At 38.3% G+C, this 13,622-nt stretch overlaps 1 protein-coding gene across 7 annotated transcripts in view; it reads left to right on the forward strand.

Annotated features, from left to right (window-relative positions):
* Positions 1-13,622, forward strand: part of EML5 (EMAP like 5) — an 83,219-nt gene that overhangs the window by 29,209 nt on the left and 40,388 nt on the right. For all 7 annotated transcript variants that reach the window (XR_013986627.1, XR_013986628.1, XM_081006287.1 and 4 more), the window contains exons 5-14: positions 3,419-3,604; positions 6,364-6,499; positions 7,571-7,772; positions 8,509-8,646; positions 8,964-9,220; positions 9,633-9,845; positions 10,590-10,757; positions 11,116-11,222; positions 12,152-12,270; positions 12,732-12,918. Coding sequence is in view for 5 of the 7 variants with exons in the window: in XM_081006287.1 (XP_080862413.1) it covers positions 3,419-3,604; positions 6,364-6,499; positions 7,571-7,772; positions 8,509-8,646; positions 8,964-9,220; positions 9,633-9,845; positions 10,590-10,757; positions 11,116-11,222; positions 12,152-12,270; positions 12,732-12,918 (1,713 nt within the window). In the remaining 2 variants the exon portion in view is untranslated. The remainder of the gene's footprint in view (positions 1-3,418; positions 3,605-6,363; positions 6,500-7,570; positions 7,773-8,508; positions 8,647-8,963; positions 9,221-9,632; positions 9,846-10,589; positions 10,758-11,115; positions 11,223-12,151; positions 12,271-12,731; positions 12,919-13,622) is intronic.

Genomic DNA, 13,622 nt, shown 5'->3' on the forward strand with positions numbered 1-13,622 from the left:
TTAGGAAGAGTGTTGGGGTGCCTTTTTCCAGCCTAAGGGTCACAGTCCCTTGTGGTAAATTTTCTGAGGGCCACATGCTAATATTGGGTAGGGTGAAGGGCAAAAGTAGGTGGACTAATGAATGGTACTCTCACAGCTTTCTGCAGTGGGCTCCATTCCAGCCATGTCCCCACCTGCATCTCTCCATCTTCCAACCAGGGAAGCAAGATACCTTATTACAGTCACCACCGATGGACCAGCTCTTTGAACCAGTTTAAGGCACATTCAGGCATACCTTGAACAGATGCTGGCTTCCAACATTAAAGAGAAGTTAATCGGACACGACTAAACGACTAAACAACAACAACAACTAAGTTACCAAGAAACTGGAAATATGCATGGAGCTAGAAACAACAATTAGATAACATATATCCTGTCTGGAGATAACATTCTTGAAAATTGAGTACTAAAGACTAATTGAGGTCAGGAAGGATCACTGACTAACTCTGGACTGTAGTCAGCAACAAATGCATCCCCACTTAGCCTAGTTACTTCTGACCATTAACCCTCTTGTGGCTTGTCCTGATAGTAGCAGTCAAGATACAAAATGGTAATGAATGGTTAATGCTGCAGATCTAGAGTTAATAAGGATATATTCCTGCTAAATTCTGCAGCTCAGTTTAGTCTGTTTTATAGCAAAGATAAACTGTGGGGGCATAATGTTCTGCACACATAATGTTCTGATAGATTTGTCATGGCAAATAGAGTAGCAATGACAGGACATGATACTTCATAGGCTCTCATATTGCAACCTGATGTCTTTGAAGAAAATAAAGTGATTATCTTGTCAGGTCCTAGGCAGTCTTTAGGACTCATTGCAGTGATGGATTTCATTCTCCTAGTGGGGGTAATCTGCTAGTCATATGTATCCCATGCTGATTGTCATAAAATGGCCATGTTGCTGGGATAGTACAATAAGTCTTGTTCTGTCCTTTGTATCCAAGTTGCCTCCTTCATGCAATTCAGACAGGCCAAAGCAATGACAGGAGAAGCAATTACATAAATTTCCTGCACCCACTGCTGACTTTCCAAACAGGTTTTAATATGGAATTTTGGGCGGTAAGTTCAGCTTCAAATATCTATCTGTTCCATGAAATCTAATAACAATAGGGCTTTTGGGTAGCGGTAACACAGAGATGGATTTCCTTCGGGTAGGACTGAATTTAAATCAGGCTATTTCTGGTTATGCACATTTACTTTTTTTTCTTGAGGCATCCCTGAATAGCTTAGGAGAGTCTTTAATAGGTTTTTTTTGGGGGGGGGGGTTAATGACAGCATAACACAGTAGCAAGGGTTTGAATTAATCCTGGAGAAACTGATCTACGGTTATCTTAATAACAAATTGTATTGTTACATGCTACCCCAGTCTCTGCCAAGTGGTAGAAAATTCCAGAGTTTCCAGTCGCTCACCCAGAGTCATGCTTCCATGGGAATTCAGGTCAAAGTGGAGGCTGTAGCGCTTTAAGATATATGGCTTATTTTACACCTATACACAGTTAAAGTCTTCCAAGGAGTGTGTGCAGAACATTATGCCCCAAAAATGTCTCTCATTACCCTTCTCATAGCTTCAGCAAGCTTGGGGCCTAAGCAGCAGTCAGTCATAGCTCCTGGTCTCTTGGTGCACCCTCCTCCAGCAAGTGCCAATGTGGTTCTACCCTTTATTTCCTTCCACAAACTCTGCTTCAAGCAACTCCTCCTCACCCCAACAAAGTTTTTTAGAAGTACATTTTTCCTTGTGAGCACAGCCTGCCCCCTTCCTGTTACCTTGGCAATTCCTGTCCGCCCAGGTTCAAGGATTCCCCTTTGATATGGCCATCAACACTTTTTGTTAACACCTCTATACCAGGTAACATCCTGGCATTAGTAAGGAAATTTAGTTTGTATTTTTCCACTCACCTGGAATCTTCCCTCCAATACTCCAAATAATGACATTCATCAATTTATTGGGTGTATGGGGGTGTCTTTCCCCACCCAAACTATAACAGTATTTAGCAAGACTGCCCTTTATGTACTGATCAGATGTAGCAATTCTCCATTTCTAATATAATAAAACGAAGTGTATCCATTTGCCCTATGAAGCTTGCATTTATTATCCCAATCAAGTATGAAGTTCACTGGATGACCCTGGGCAAGTCAATTCTCAGTTCAGAGCAAGAAAAAGGCAGGTTTAAATCAACATTTTCATTGATACTGCTACATACATTTCCTAAACAAAGGTGTAAATCTGACCAGCAAATCATGTTAGTTTACAACTAGAGTTTGTTATTTTCAGGAAATGCGGTTAGTTAGGATTGCAACCTACATCTGGAGTTATATGATCCCTGATTTGACTGTAAATCACATTGAGCTCATCTTCTAGGCTAAGGCAACATGCATCAGATCACACCATAGTAGCCAGCGGTGTGGGGACATTTACCTAAGCTCCCATCAGTGCTGCTTCTGCAGCTTACTGGAAGGGAGCGAAGGAGGGGCAAGGCACTGCAGTGTTGACATGGTGCAAATGCACCAGTAGAGCCAGTCCACTCTTGCATCATGCCAGCCTCACCACTACATCACCCCTCTTCTTCCCAGTAAGCTGTAGCAATGCAGATGATGAAAAGTCAGGTAAATGCCCCTGTTCTGCCAATCACTACTGGAATAAAGTTGTAAATCTCTTTTTTGTGCTCCTTATGAAACAAGGGGACAAATGCTGCATATCAGGGCACACATCGATGTTACTAGACCCACATAGCTACTATCAATAATAGCAGCTCTGCAACTAATTTTTTTAACTTTCCTCATAATGTCTACTATATTGTGACATTATCATGCTTCAATTTGCCTTCCCTCCACAAACAGCTGTCCATTAAGTGGAGTTGGGGAACAGAAGCATGAAGTGCAATGTCTGTAGGAGTAACTGGACATGTGAATGGGTTAATTTCCTTCATGAGTGTAAATCACCCCATGAACGAGCTAATCACAAATTCAAGGTCAGCCAAGCCAGCCGTTATGGTAACAGCCCAGTGCCCTGACTTTATCTGTTATTAATGAATGTCAGCTCTGTAGTTAGTCTGTGAGCAACGAAGATACTTTGTATGTATCTATAATACCTGTATCTACATCCAGAACTGTTTTACTGAGCCTTATCTTCTGCAACAGTAAACTTTTGGTACTTTAAGCTGCTTCTGTGTGGTGACTGGTACTGGGACCAACTTCCACTGCGTGGGTATCTCACCTCAGATTCCCAATAATTAGATTGTCCATCAAGAACCTCAGCAATTTTCAAGTGGTCTGTGGTGTGGAAAATTTAGGAATTGTATATAGTTACATCACAAAACTTTTAGTTGTAATTGTTTAAAATGCTCTGTGTGGTTTACATTAAATCACTTTATTCTTGCAGTTCTGGAGTTTATGTGGCAATTCATTGACACCAAAGCGTGGTGTTTTTGGTAAGACTGGTGATCTCCAAACTATATTGTGCCTCGCCTGTGCAAGAGATGAAGTAACATATTCTGGTGCACTTAATGGAGATATATATGTATGGAAAGGAATCAACCTTATCCGAACCATACAAGGAGCTCATGCTGTGAGTATCATTTTCATATGAAAACTGATTGACCAGTGAAATACCGATAAATTAAGATTTTGTGTGACATACACAGATTTCTAAATGGATTGCATTTTGGTTAACAAATGCAGGGGACTTTATCAGATGTTGAATGTCACAGTTTAACTTCTGGCAGACCCTTTCATAAGTTTCTGGCTGAATATACCAGAAAATGCAGAAATTAGGACAAGTTTGCAGCCTCTCCTCATCTTGCAGATTAATGTTTATGGGTTATTTATCTGGGATGGCTGAAGGCTAAGTGCACTGGTGTTCAGGAAGGAATCTTCAGCTGTGTGCTACTCCCAGGATGTTATTGCTTCACTCTCGGTAGGGGAAAGGCAAGACTGATGGATTTGTGTGCAAATTGAGGAGCACAGCTCCTCTTCACAACTCCCAATGAGAGTGTTATTCCATATATTTTTCATCTGAACACCTGTGTGAAATTTATGGAAGCATAGTGTGGTGACATTTCATTGATGGGTTGTATTTTATATCCTGGTTTTCCTTCCAAACGGCAGAGTAGCTTGCATATGGCTGTTATATAGTATTTCATACAGACACTGCACAGGGCCATCTTCAGTATTTGAACCTTAGCATATGTCTTTTCTGCAAAAAGGAGAGAGGAAGATGTTCCTTTTCATCATTCTTCATTCCACATAACCTGTAAATAGGTTCAGAACAATGGGAAGAGGAACACCACTTCATGAAACCCATTAAAAATTTTACAAGGTGCCAAACAGTCTTAAAAACATAGACCAACATTCAATGTTTCACAAGCAAACTTCTCACCACTGCAGCCAATTTAAAAGTTCATCATCCTAAAACTACCAACAAAATGAAAGCTGGAATAAGTGGGCTTTAAAAACTTGAATTTATGTCTGTGTTGTATGTGTACACACACACACACACACACAGAGAGAGAGAGAGAGAGAGAGAGAGAGAGAGAGAAGGTCCAAAATCCAAGCAGTTGTGGGAAAGATAACATTGTAAGCATTCACTGCCAAACCTGTGATGGAAATATAAACATATATATTGAACCACTGTTGTAGCATGCTTTAAACTTATATACTCTATACCGCTCTATGGTCTTCAAGGGCAGCTTTGTTTTAGAGCAGTAATGTAACCTGAAATAAATGCAAAAGTATTGAGTGACCTTCCCAAGCTATAGAATAGTGTATTGTAGATCAACATATGAAATCATCTTTTGGATTTAGAATTTAAAAAATGGATCCATTTCAGGAACTGGATATAAAACAGGAAACAAGTAAACAATAACGATCTTGGTCTTGCATGGTTACACTTGGTAGGACTTTTATATGAGGAATGTATATACTACACCTCCTTAGTGGGTGAATAATTTATTTCAGTATTCTTTAACAGAGGTGAATACTCAAGTTGTGTGGATTGAAGCCAAAGCTGAGGTCAGATAACAGTCACCCTGTATAAAACATCACCATGTTGCTTGGGCAAGTTTTAATTAAATATAAGTGGAAACAATATAGCAAACTTAAATGAGTGCTTTAACCCTCTTGTGAGCCAACACAGAACATCCACTGTTTTGCTGTCTCTCTTTACAAGTGTAAACCAGAATGGAACTCATGGACTTCCAATGAAACTGAATTTTGGGAGATTCAGGACAAATAAATAAAAGTACTTCTTCATGCAGCGCATAGTTACACTATGGAACTATCTCCCACAGGAGGCAGTGATGGCTAGCAACCTAGAAGGCTTTAAAAGAGGATTTGATAAATTCATCAAGGAGAGGGCTATCACTGACTACTAGCCATGATTGCTACCCTCTGTCTCCACAGTTGAAGGCAGCAATGCTTCTTAATACCAGTTGCTGAAAAACAAAGGAGGGGAAAGGGTTGGTTTCTCACATGCATTTGGTTGGCCACTGTGAGAACAGGATGTTGGACTACATGGGCCATTGGCTTGATGCAGCAGGGTCTTCTTATACTTACTATGTTCCTAAAGGACATTCTCAGTCCAGATAGGAGGATGACATGGGGAAGAGAGCAGACTGCCTGATCTCCCTGTGATGGTGACTATGTTTCTGGACTTGGTTTCAGACTCCTTAAAAGGGACACTACAGAGGGCCTTTTTTGGCAGCAACTCTTAAGGGCAGCATTTTCATAGAGCTAGAGTGTTGAGAAAGGCTCAGGCTTGGGTATTCACAGAAGTGTGGACTCATATGCATAACATTTTAACTTCTATTGTATTTTTTCACTGAGTTTGCATGTAGTTGTGTTAGTGGATCTGTGATTAGCGTCTTTCCAGTCATGGTGATTAAAGGGAATAAAATCATTTGAGGTGCATTGCCTCGATATGAATTTAATTTAATTAAAGAAAAAAATAACCTGATCATAAAGGTCATGTGTCACAATATTGGATCAGTCAGAGACCAGCATTTGGAAGGTGCAGACAACAATTTGTATAATCGTTCAGCTACGTGGTTACACAGCAGTTAAGTGAAACTGTCAGATATATTTTGCAGTTGTGTGGTCTAGTTGCATTCACAAGCAGGCTTTCTTAGAAAAGCAGAGCAGAGTTTTATGTAGTTGTTCTTTTCAAATTCTGATTATTATTTTTTAAAGACAAGAGTCTGTTATTTGTATAAACACATAGTGTATTCTAAAGGAAAACGCAGGAAAAATATTTTGTCTCATGTGGTTTTTTTTTAATATCATCATTAATGCAAGTTGTGTGCATACTTAAATATGTTCTTTACTCTTTAGGCAGGAATTTTCAGCATGAATGCCTGTGAAGAAGGCTTTGCTACTGGTGGCAGGGATGGCTGTGTTCGCCTTTGGGATTTAAATTTTAAACCAATTACTGTGATTGATCTCAGGGAAACAGACCAGGGATATAAAGGTAAAACAAAACAGTATTTTAATTACATTATCAAAGGAATACCTTTTTCATTGACCATTGTCCTTATAGCCCTACTCATAATTGAGGAGTCATAGCCCTACTCCAGAACAGCAATGCTGGTGTGGATTTTCTGAGTTGTATGTCATGTAAGCAGGGGTCTATATTAATGGATGTCTGTGTATGGAGTGCAATGTTAAAACTTCTCTTTGCACAGTAGTGGCACTGTGTGGTGAGAAGACCCATGCATTTAGTGGCCTTGCAGGGTAGGTTTTGCTCAATGTGTTCCCATAGGAATGCTTGCCTAACAAATTATTTCCAGGGAACTCATTGTGTTCAGTAAGCAGGACCTGCATGTACTGATTTTTTGACTGCTATAAATAGCACATGTCAGAAAGAGGAAGAGACAGCAAGAAACAGGCAAAGAAAGAGAGAGATTCTTAATCACTGTGCATGTTTACTTGAAATAAGTTCTACTGAATTCAGCTGAGCTTACTCCCATATAACTGTCCATAGGATCATGACCTTCTCCCAGCTCATACATGATCTCCATAAAAGAAAAAGAAGCAGAAGCTTCCACAGCACACTCCCATCAGTCAATGTGGTCCTAAATGGTTGTGGTAGAATCGTAAAGAAACTTGCATACTCCAGCATGAGCAACCTTGAAGCTTCTTCTGAAATAAACAACAAATGGTTTATTTGTAAGGATTGTGACAACAGCTGAGGACAGGATAGACTGATGAAGGAGGGTTGATGCAGTTATAGTTTCTCCTCCATTCCCTTTTAACAAAGTGCAAGGCGCAGATACAGTTAAATTCAGTTGGACTTAACTTATGAGCAAAGTAGTGCTAGCCAAAACATTACTGCAGGCCTCTAATTTTTATTTATTGTAATGTAAAAATAAAATTTGTCATTTGGGGTAAAAGGGGGGCTTGCCTCAATGTGTACTATGTGATTTAATTAACTTTCTTCCATTTTTTCAGGAACAATATTCAGGAATATTTTATGATTTCACAGTAATTTTTTCTTTGCTAAACATTTGTATAATAAAATCTGCATATTTACTTTCCACAGGTCTGTCTGTGAGAAGTGTTTGTTGGCGAGGAGATCATATACTAGTTGGAACACAAGACAGTGAAATCTTTGAGATTGTGGTGCATGAACGCAATAAGCCTTTTCTTATTATGCAAGGGCACTGTGAAGGGGAGCTTTGGGCCCTAGCAGTTCATCCTACAAAACCTTTGGCTATGACGGGAAGTGATGATCGATCAGTCAGGTTAGTTCCCATGGATTCTCAAAAGACACATGAGCATCTACAGTGAAACATACTTTTAATTTTAAAATACAAAACCATTTTTTTGCATTTGTGGTAAGTTATAATCTGTTGCTTTGGTATAAAATATGCACCTTAAGTTTTAGATGTCACATTTAAGTAAATGATTATTACATGTATTTTATTCATCAAAGTATTTATATATGATCCTCACAAAACATCAGGACTGTGTGCAGAAAGATAAAAAGCTTTTAAAATCATTACAGAAAAATAAGTAAAATGACTGGCCACTTAAGAAAATTTTAGACAACTGCATAGCCCTGTCATCAAATTATGGAAACAATTGTGCTAAAGCCCCTGGGGTGCCAGTGTGACTTCAGTAATGTTACTGTATTTTAAATCTTAAAATAGCAGTGAGACTGACCTTGGCAATATAATAAAACAGTTGACTGTGTGCTAGATGAAAATGGTTCTGCAGCCTGATAAAATAGTTAGATGGCACCTTGCCATACAGCCAACCAAATTAGGTTCTGAATTCTCTGTGACACTCAGAAATGTTTTGGGCATGTGTGAATTGGATCTGGGCCTCAATCCAGTCTTGGAGGACAGGGTGCTAATGAATATAAGTCATATGCTTTTTTTGGGGGGGGGTATTTTTTAAAAAGATGAGACAACCCACTACATTTTTCTCTGCATGTATGATAATTGTATTTTGTTTACCCCGAATACTTTCTTGCAGAATATGGAGCCTTATAGATCATGCATTGATTGCACGGTGCAATATGGAAGAGCCAATTCGTTGTGCAGCTGTTAGCACTGATGGAATTCATCTTGCACTTGGAATGAAAGACGGTTCCTTCACAGTACTTCGAGTTAGGTAGGTTATGCATTGGAGACATTTAAACAAAGATAAACTTTGCCATTAAGTTGCTTTTACAATGAATTGTAAAATTCTGCCACCTGCTAGCATTGCATCAGTGCCAGATAAATTTTTCCATTTGGACTTATTTGTAATGCACATGCAAATAGAGGCTTCCTTATTAATGTGTAGATGCCTCAGCTGTATATTATATATTGCACTGCTAAGTAGATATTCCATTTGCAAGGCTTTTCTTCACTTGATGGGAGTAAAGATGGATTTCTTTGTACACAGACAATGACTAAACTATATATTTTTCTTTTTCTGTGTTACAGAGATATGACAGAGGTTGTTCATATTAAAGATAGGAAAGAAGCTATTCATGAATTAAAATACTCACCAGATGGAAATTTCCTTGCAGTTGGCTCTAATGACAGTTCTGTTGATATTTATGGTGTTGTTCAGCGGTACAAAAAGGTTGGAGAGTGTATTGGATCAACAAGTTTCATCACTCATATGGATTGGTCATTGGACAGCAAACACTTGCAGACCAATGATGGCAGTGGAAAAAGGCTTTTTTACAGGATGCCTGGTGAGATAATCTACTACTATTACAATTATTCAAGAAAATAGGTAGTGAGTTCTGTGCTTAGGTTGCCTAATGCTATTATAACATAGCACATTCCTGGTAAAGTAGTTGTAGTGACTGCAGCTAGTCATTTCTCTCCAAACAATTTTAATCAGTGGGCAGAGGAATCTTAGACTGCTTGCAGAAGATAACTGATTTTGACCAGTTCCTTCCTCCTACTGCACTTCCATAAGACATATCCCTCTAGAGAGGCTTTTATGGGGGCAGGGGTATGATGGGCTGCAGGGAAGGGAGGGAGAAGAATTGGTTGCACAAGCAGCCTTCTCCTAGTGCAATATTGAATACAATCCAGTTAATATGTTAATTGCCCGTATAAATCGAGTGAATGATTAAACAAGTATCTTTCTATATCTAGGTGGAAAAGAAGTGATGAATAAGGATGAGTTAAAAGGTGTCCAGTGGGCTTCATGGACTTCAGTTGCAGGCCTTGAAGTTAATGGAATATGGCCTAAATATTCAGAGATCAATGATATCAATTCTGTAGATGCAAATTTTATGGGCCAAGTTCTAGTTACAGCTGATGACTATGGAATAGTAAAATTGTTTCGGTATCCTTGTTTAAGAAAAGGTAATTATTTAGTGTGTGCTTGGAATGTAAATAACAGAATACCCAGGATGGAAAGTTCTCGTAAGTTAGAATCTGGCCTTTTAAATGGAGGGGAAAAAAAACTTTTAAAATAATAGTGGAATTTTTTTCTTATTCAAATGACTGTTAGCATTTGCGACCCTTGTTTATGTTTCAGATAAGAGATTTTGGGGTCAGATTTTGGGGTCAATGAGATGCTGCACTCAGATAAGCCCCCAAAGTCCAGATGTCACATTCTGTTTTCCACATAGTAAAAGGATATGGTGGAAGTGAGGGGGAGGATGTTACAGTCAAATACCCTTGACTGGCTGAAAAGGGTTTCTTATACAAAACAGCAATGGTTGATAAAGGTAGTTTGTTGCTCTCGTTTAACAAAGTAGCACAGTTGTAACTGACTGGGCTGGCATGTCAGATATTCTGCAATATACTCAGTGGGATACTACAAACCTTGAGCAGACTTTTACTTGTGCAATGAGGTTTTCCTACCTCCTCCACCCCAGTGCATTTTCCTGGAAAACCTGAAAATTAAGGTGCCCCTCAGGGACAATATTGATGGAATGAAACTGCAGAGGAACCATTAGCAGAAATTGGGACTCACCTCTTGCATAACCAAAAGCATATATCTCCTTGGGCAAGGCACAACTGGTTATAAGCCATGGTGTAAAACAACTCTTTAAATTGATACATAATTTGACACATAATAAAACCAATTTTTTTTTTTAATAGGGGCAAAATTTAAGAAATACCTTGGTCATTCAGCACACGTGACAAATGTCAGATGGTCACATGATTATCAGTGGGTTATTTCTATTGGTGGAGCAGACCATTCTGTTTTCCAGTGGAAATTTGTTCCTGAAAGGAAGCTGAAGGATGCTCTTCACATAGCACCACAAGGTGAGTGATGCATCATTTGATACGAGTTGGAAAATAATTTAAAATATTGTTAGTGATATGTGTTTTACAGTGATGGTTGGGACTTCTGCTTCTTGATCTGGATGACTGTAAATACTCCAATGTTTTCTCAGTTTTGGTTTGACTTTCTGTTTTCTGTTGTTTTGGTCCTGGACCATTGAGTACAAGTGGTGGGAAATTACTATTTTTTTATTTAGGCATATATATCACAGTTGTTTTCAGTAACCATGCTTAGGACTGTGCAGTTAACTGAGTAATTTTATTACCTTTACGTTGTATCTGCTGTTTTCAATACCTACTCATTTATTTATTTATTTATTTATTTCTCTATCTATCAAAGAAAGCCTCGTTGACTCTAATAGTGAAGAATCTGATTCTGATCAATCGGATGTTCCAGAGCTGGACTCTGAAATTGAACAAGAGACACAAATCACATACCGTCGACAGGTATTGTCTTACATTATAAACATAAATATGCTAATGCACCCTGCTGCAACAAACCCTGTGTATATCTGGATTATAGAATGTTGACACCACAAAACTCACAGACTGTATTAGAACTGATCAGAACAGTTATCGTAGCTGATGGCCTGGAACCATAAGCTCCCAAAAGCAGATGAGGGCTGAGGGCCGAATGCTGAAATAAACCAGATCCGGCCCAGGAGTCAAAAATGTCCCCCACCCCTGATGTACAGGGAGGAGAGCTCTGGCAAGGGTACAGTGAGAAGGGTTGGCAAGGATTTAGAAGGGGCCTGGTGGGTTGGTAAGCTAAGCAAGCAGAGGAGCCATCTTCTGGTATGTTAAAAATTTGTACTTCATCTTATAATTTCAGCTTTGTAAAGTGTTTTACAGAGTTTAATATGAAAACAGCAATAAACAAATAATGATATTAGAAAACAACAGCGGCACCCTATGGCTTCCTGTTTCACCAGGTGTTATTATAATTGCTCTAATCAGTTGCAACCAGCATTGGCAGTTGTTGCTCCACTCATATTTCATGCAGTATACTGGTTCCCTGTTACGTTTAGGTTTGCTGAGACATGGCTGTATGTCCAGTTGCTGCAGCAGAATTGCTTCAGCAGAGCTGTGGGTCATCTTAATGCTGTCCAATATTACCAATGGGTTTTATGAACTCTCTCATTTAAACCTCTGGAGCTAGTAGAAAGATTGTCCAAATACTCTGATTATATTATGTCCAAATACTCTGATACTATTATAGTAACAGAAAAAGCAAAGTTTTAGTTCTAATATTGCAACCATGTGGCATATGCAGTTCATGTAGGAAGCTAAGAAAATTATCTATCAACCTCTATTCCTCAGAGAGATTTGCTTTTCAAATATGCACAATTACAGAGAACTTTATATTCTCTGCTAAGGTTTACAAAGAAGATCTACCTCAGCTTAAAGAGCAATGCAAAGAAAAACGAAAAACTGCAGCTTCAAAAAGAAGAGAACGGGCTCCAATCAATAGTATAAGATTACACTTTGTTCATGGGTTTGTAAATTTATCTTTTTGCCTAAAAACAAGCAAATCAGATTATTTTGTTTTACATGGATTTAGACATTTTGTATGTTTTAAGCTTTTTTACTATAATTTATGAAAGTGCAGATTATAACTATTAAATATTTAATTAAATAAATAAACATTTTAAAGGACCAGCTACATAATATTCTTAGTTTATCCTCCAGAAACAGAGAAAAACATTGAAATATATTTTTAACCATACAAGTTATTTTCAAATTTCTTTATGCCTCCTACAATCATCACTTGAAGGGGGAAATTGTTGATGTAACCTTGCCTGATTTACTGTTCTCCCATACTAGAGATATTTTTATTCTTTTGGAGTACTTTTGATGGAACTATCAAAATCATTTTGCAGTATGTAACTATAAAAACTAAAATATTTAGTTGATTGTACTGTGTCATGATGCCTAAATGTCTAACTGTTTTATTAGTTACAGAGGCTATGACTGTCGCAGTAATTTATTTTACACTCAGACTGGAGAAATTGTGTACCATGTTGCAGCAGTGGGTGTAGTATACAATCGGCAGCAGAACACACAACGTTTTTATTTGGGTCATGATGATGATATTCTGTGTCTTGCTATTCATCCCTTAAAGGACTATGTGGCAACAGGCCAGGTAGGATTCATGTTTAGGAGAACTAGAAATCCTGTGTTGTTTTAGTGAGCTTATAAATTTATATTTCATAAATCTGTGGAATATGCCTCTGTGAAAAGCATGTGAAAGCAGTACAGTTGTAGAAGACAGGTTTCAGCTTGGTTACTTGAGTAAAAACAAGTAGGCATAGATTTATTCAACTATGAAAGAGCTTATGCTGGAAGTGTGAAACAAAGTCTTGTGGCACTTTAAAGACTAACAAAAATATCTTTTGTTTTTGCTGCAAGAGACTAACATGGCTACTATCCCTCTGCAAAATCTTTATACCTGCATCATGCACTACTGCATATTTCTCCCTGCAAGAGTTTTCCTGCTTCTATATAGAGGAATGCTGTATTCCTCGTTTGGGAGATTCCTCATTACATGACTTACATCAAAGTATGCTAAAGCAGCTGCGTGTACATTAGTGCCCTCGTGTGGACACTGGAACTACTGAAGTATAGAATGGCTAGTGTTTATAGAATATCTGAAATAGGAGCATTCATATTTGTAGCTATAGTATAGAATGTGCTTGATGAAGATACTGATAAAATGTGACATTTTGCAAAAGATTGAATTCAGTTGAATTAACCCCAATTTGATTAAACAAAGGTGAAAAGGGTGCTCTTTTAATAGCCCTGCATATTTCTGCTTCTTTATACACATAGCTAACATTCAGAATAAGA

This window comes from Podarcis pityusensis (genome assembly GCF_964106645.2).
Source record: "Podarcis pityusensis genome assembly, chromosome: 1".
Taxonomy (NCBI): Eukaryota; Metazoa; Chordata; class Lepidosauria; order Squamata; family Lacertidae; genus Podarcis; species Podarcis pityusensis.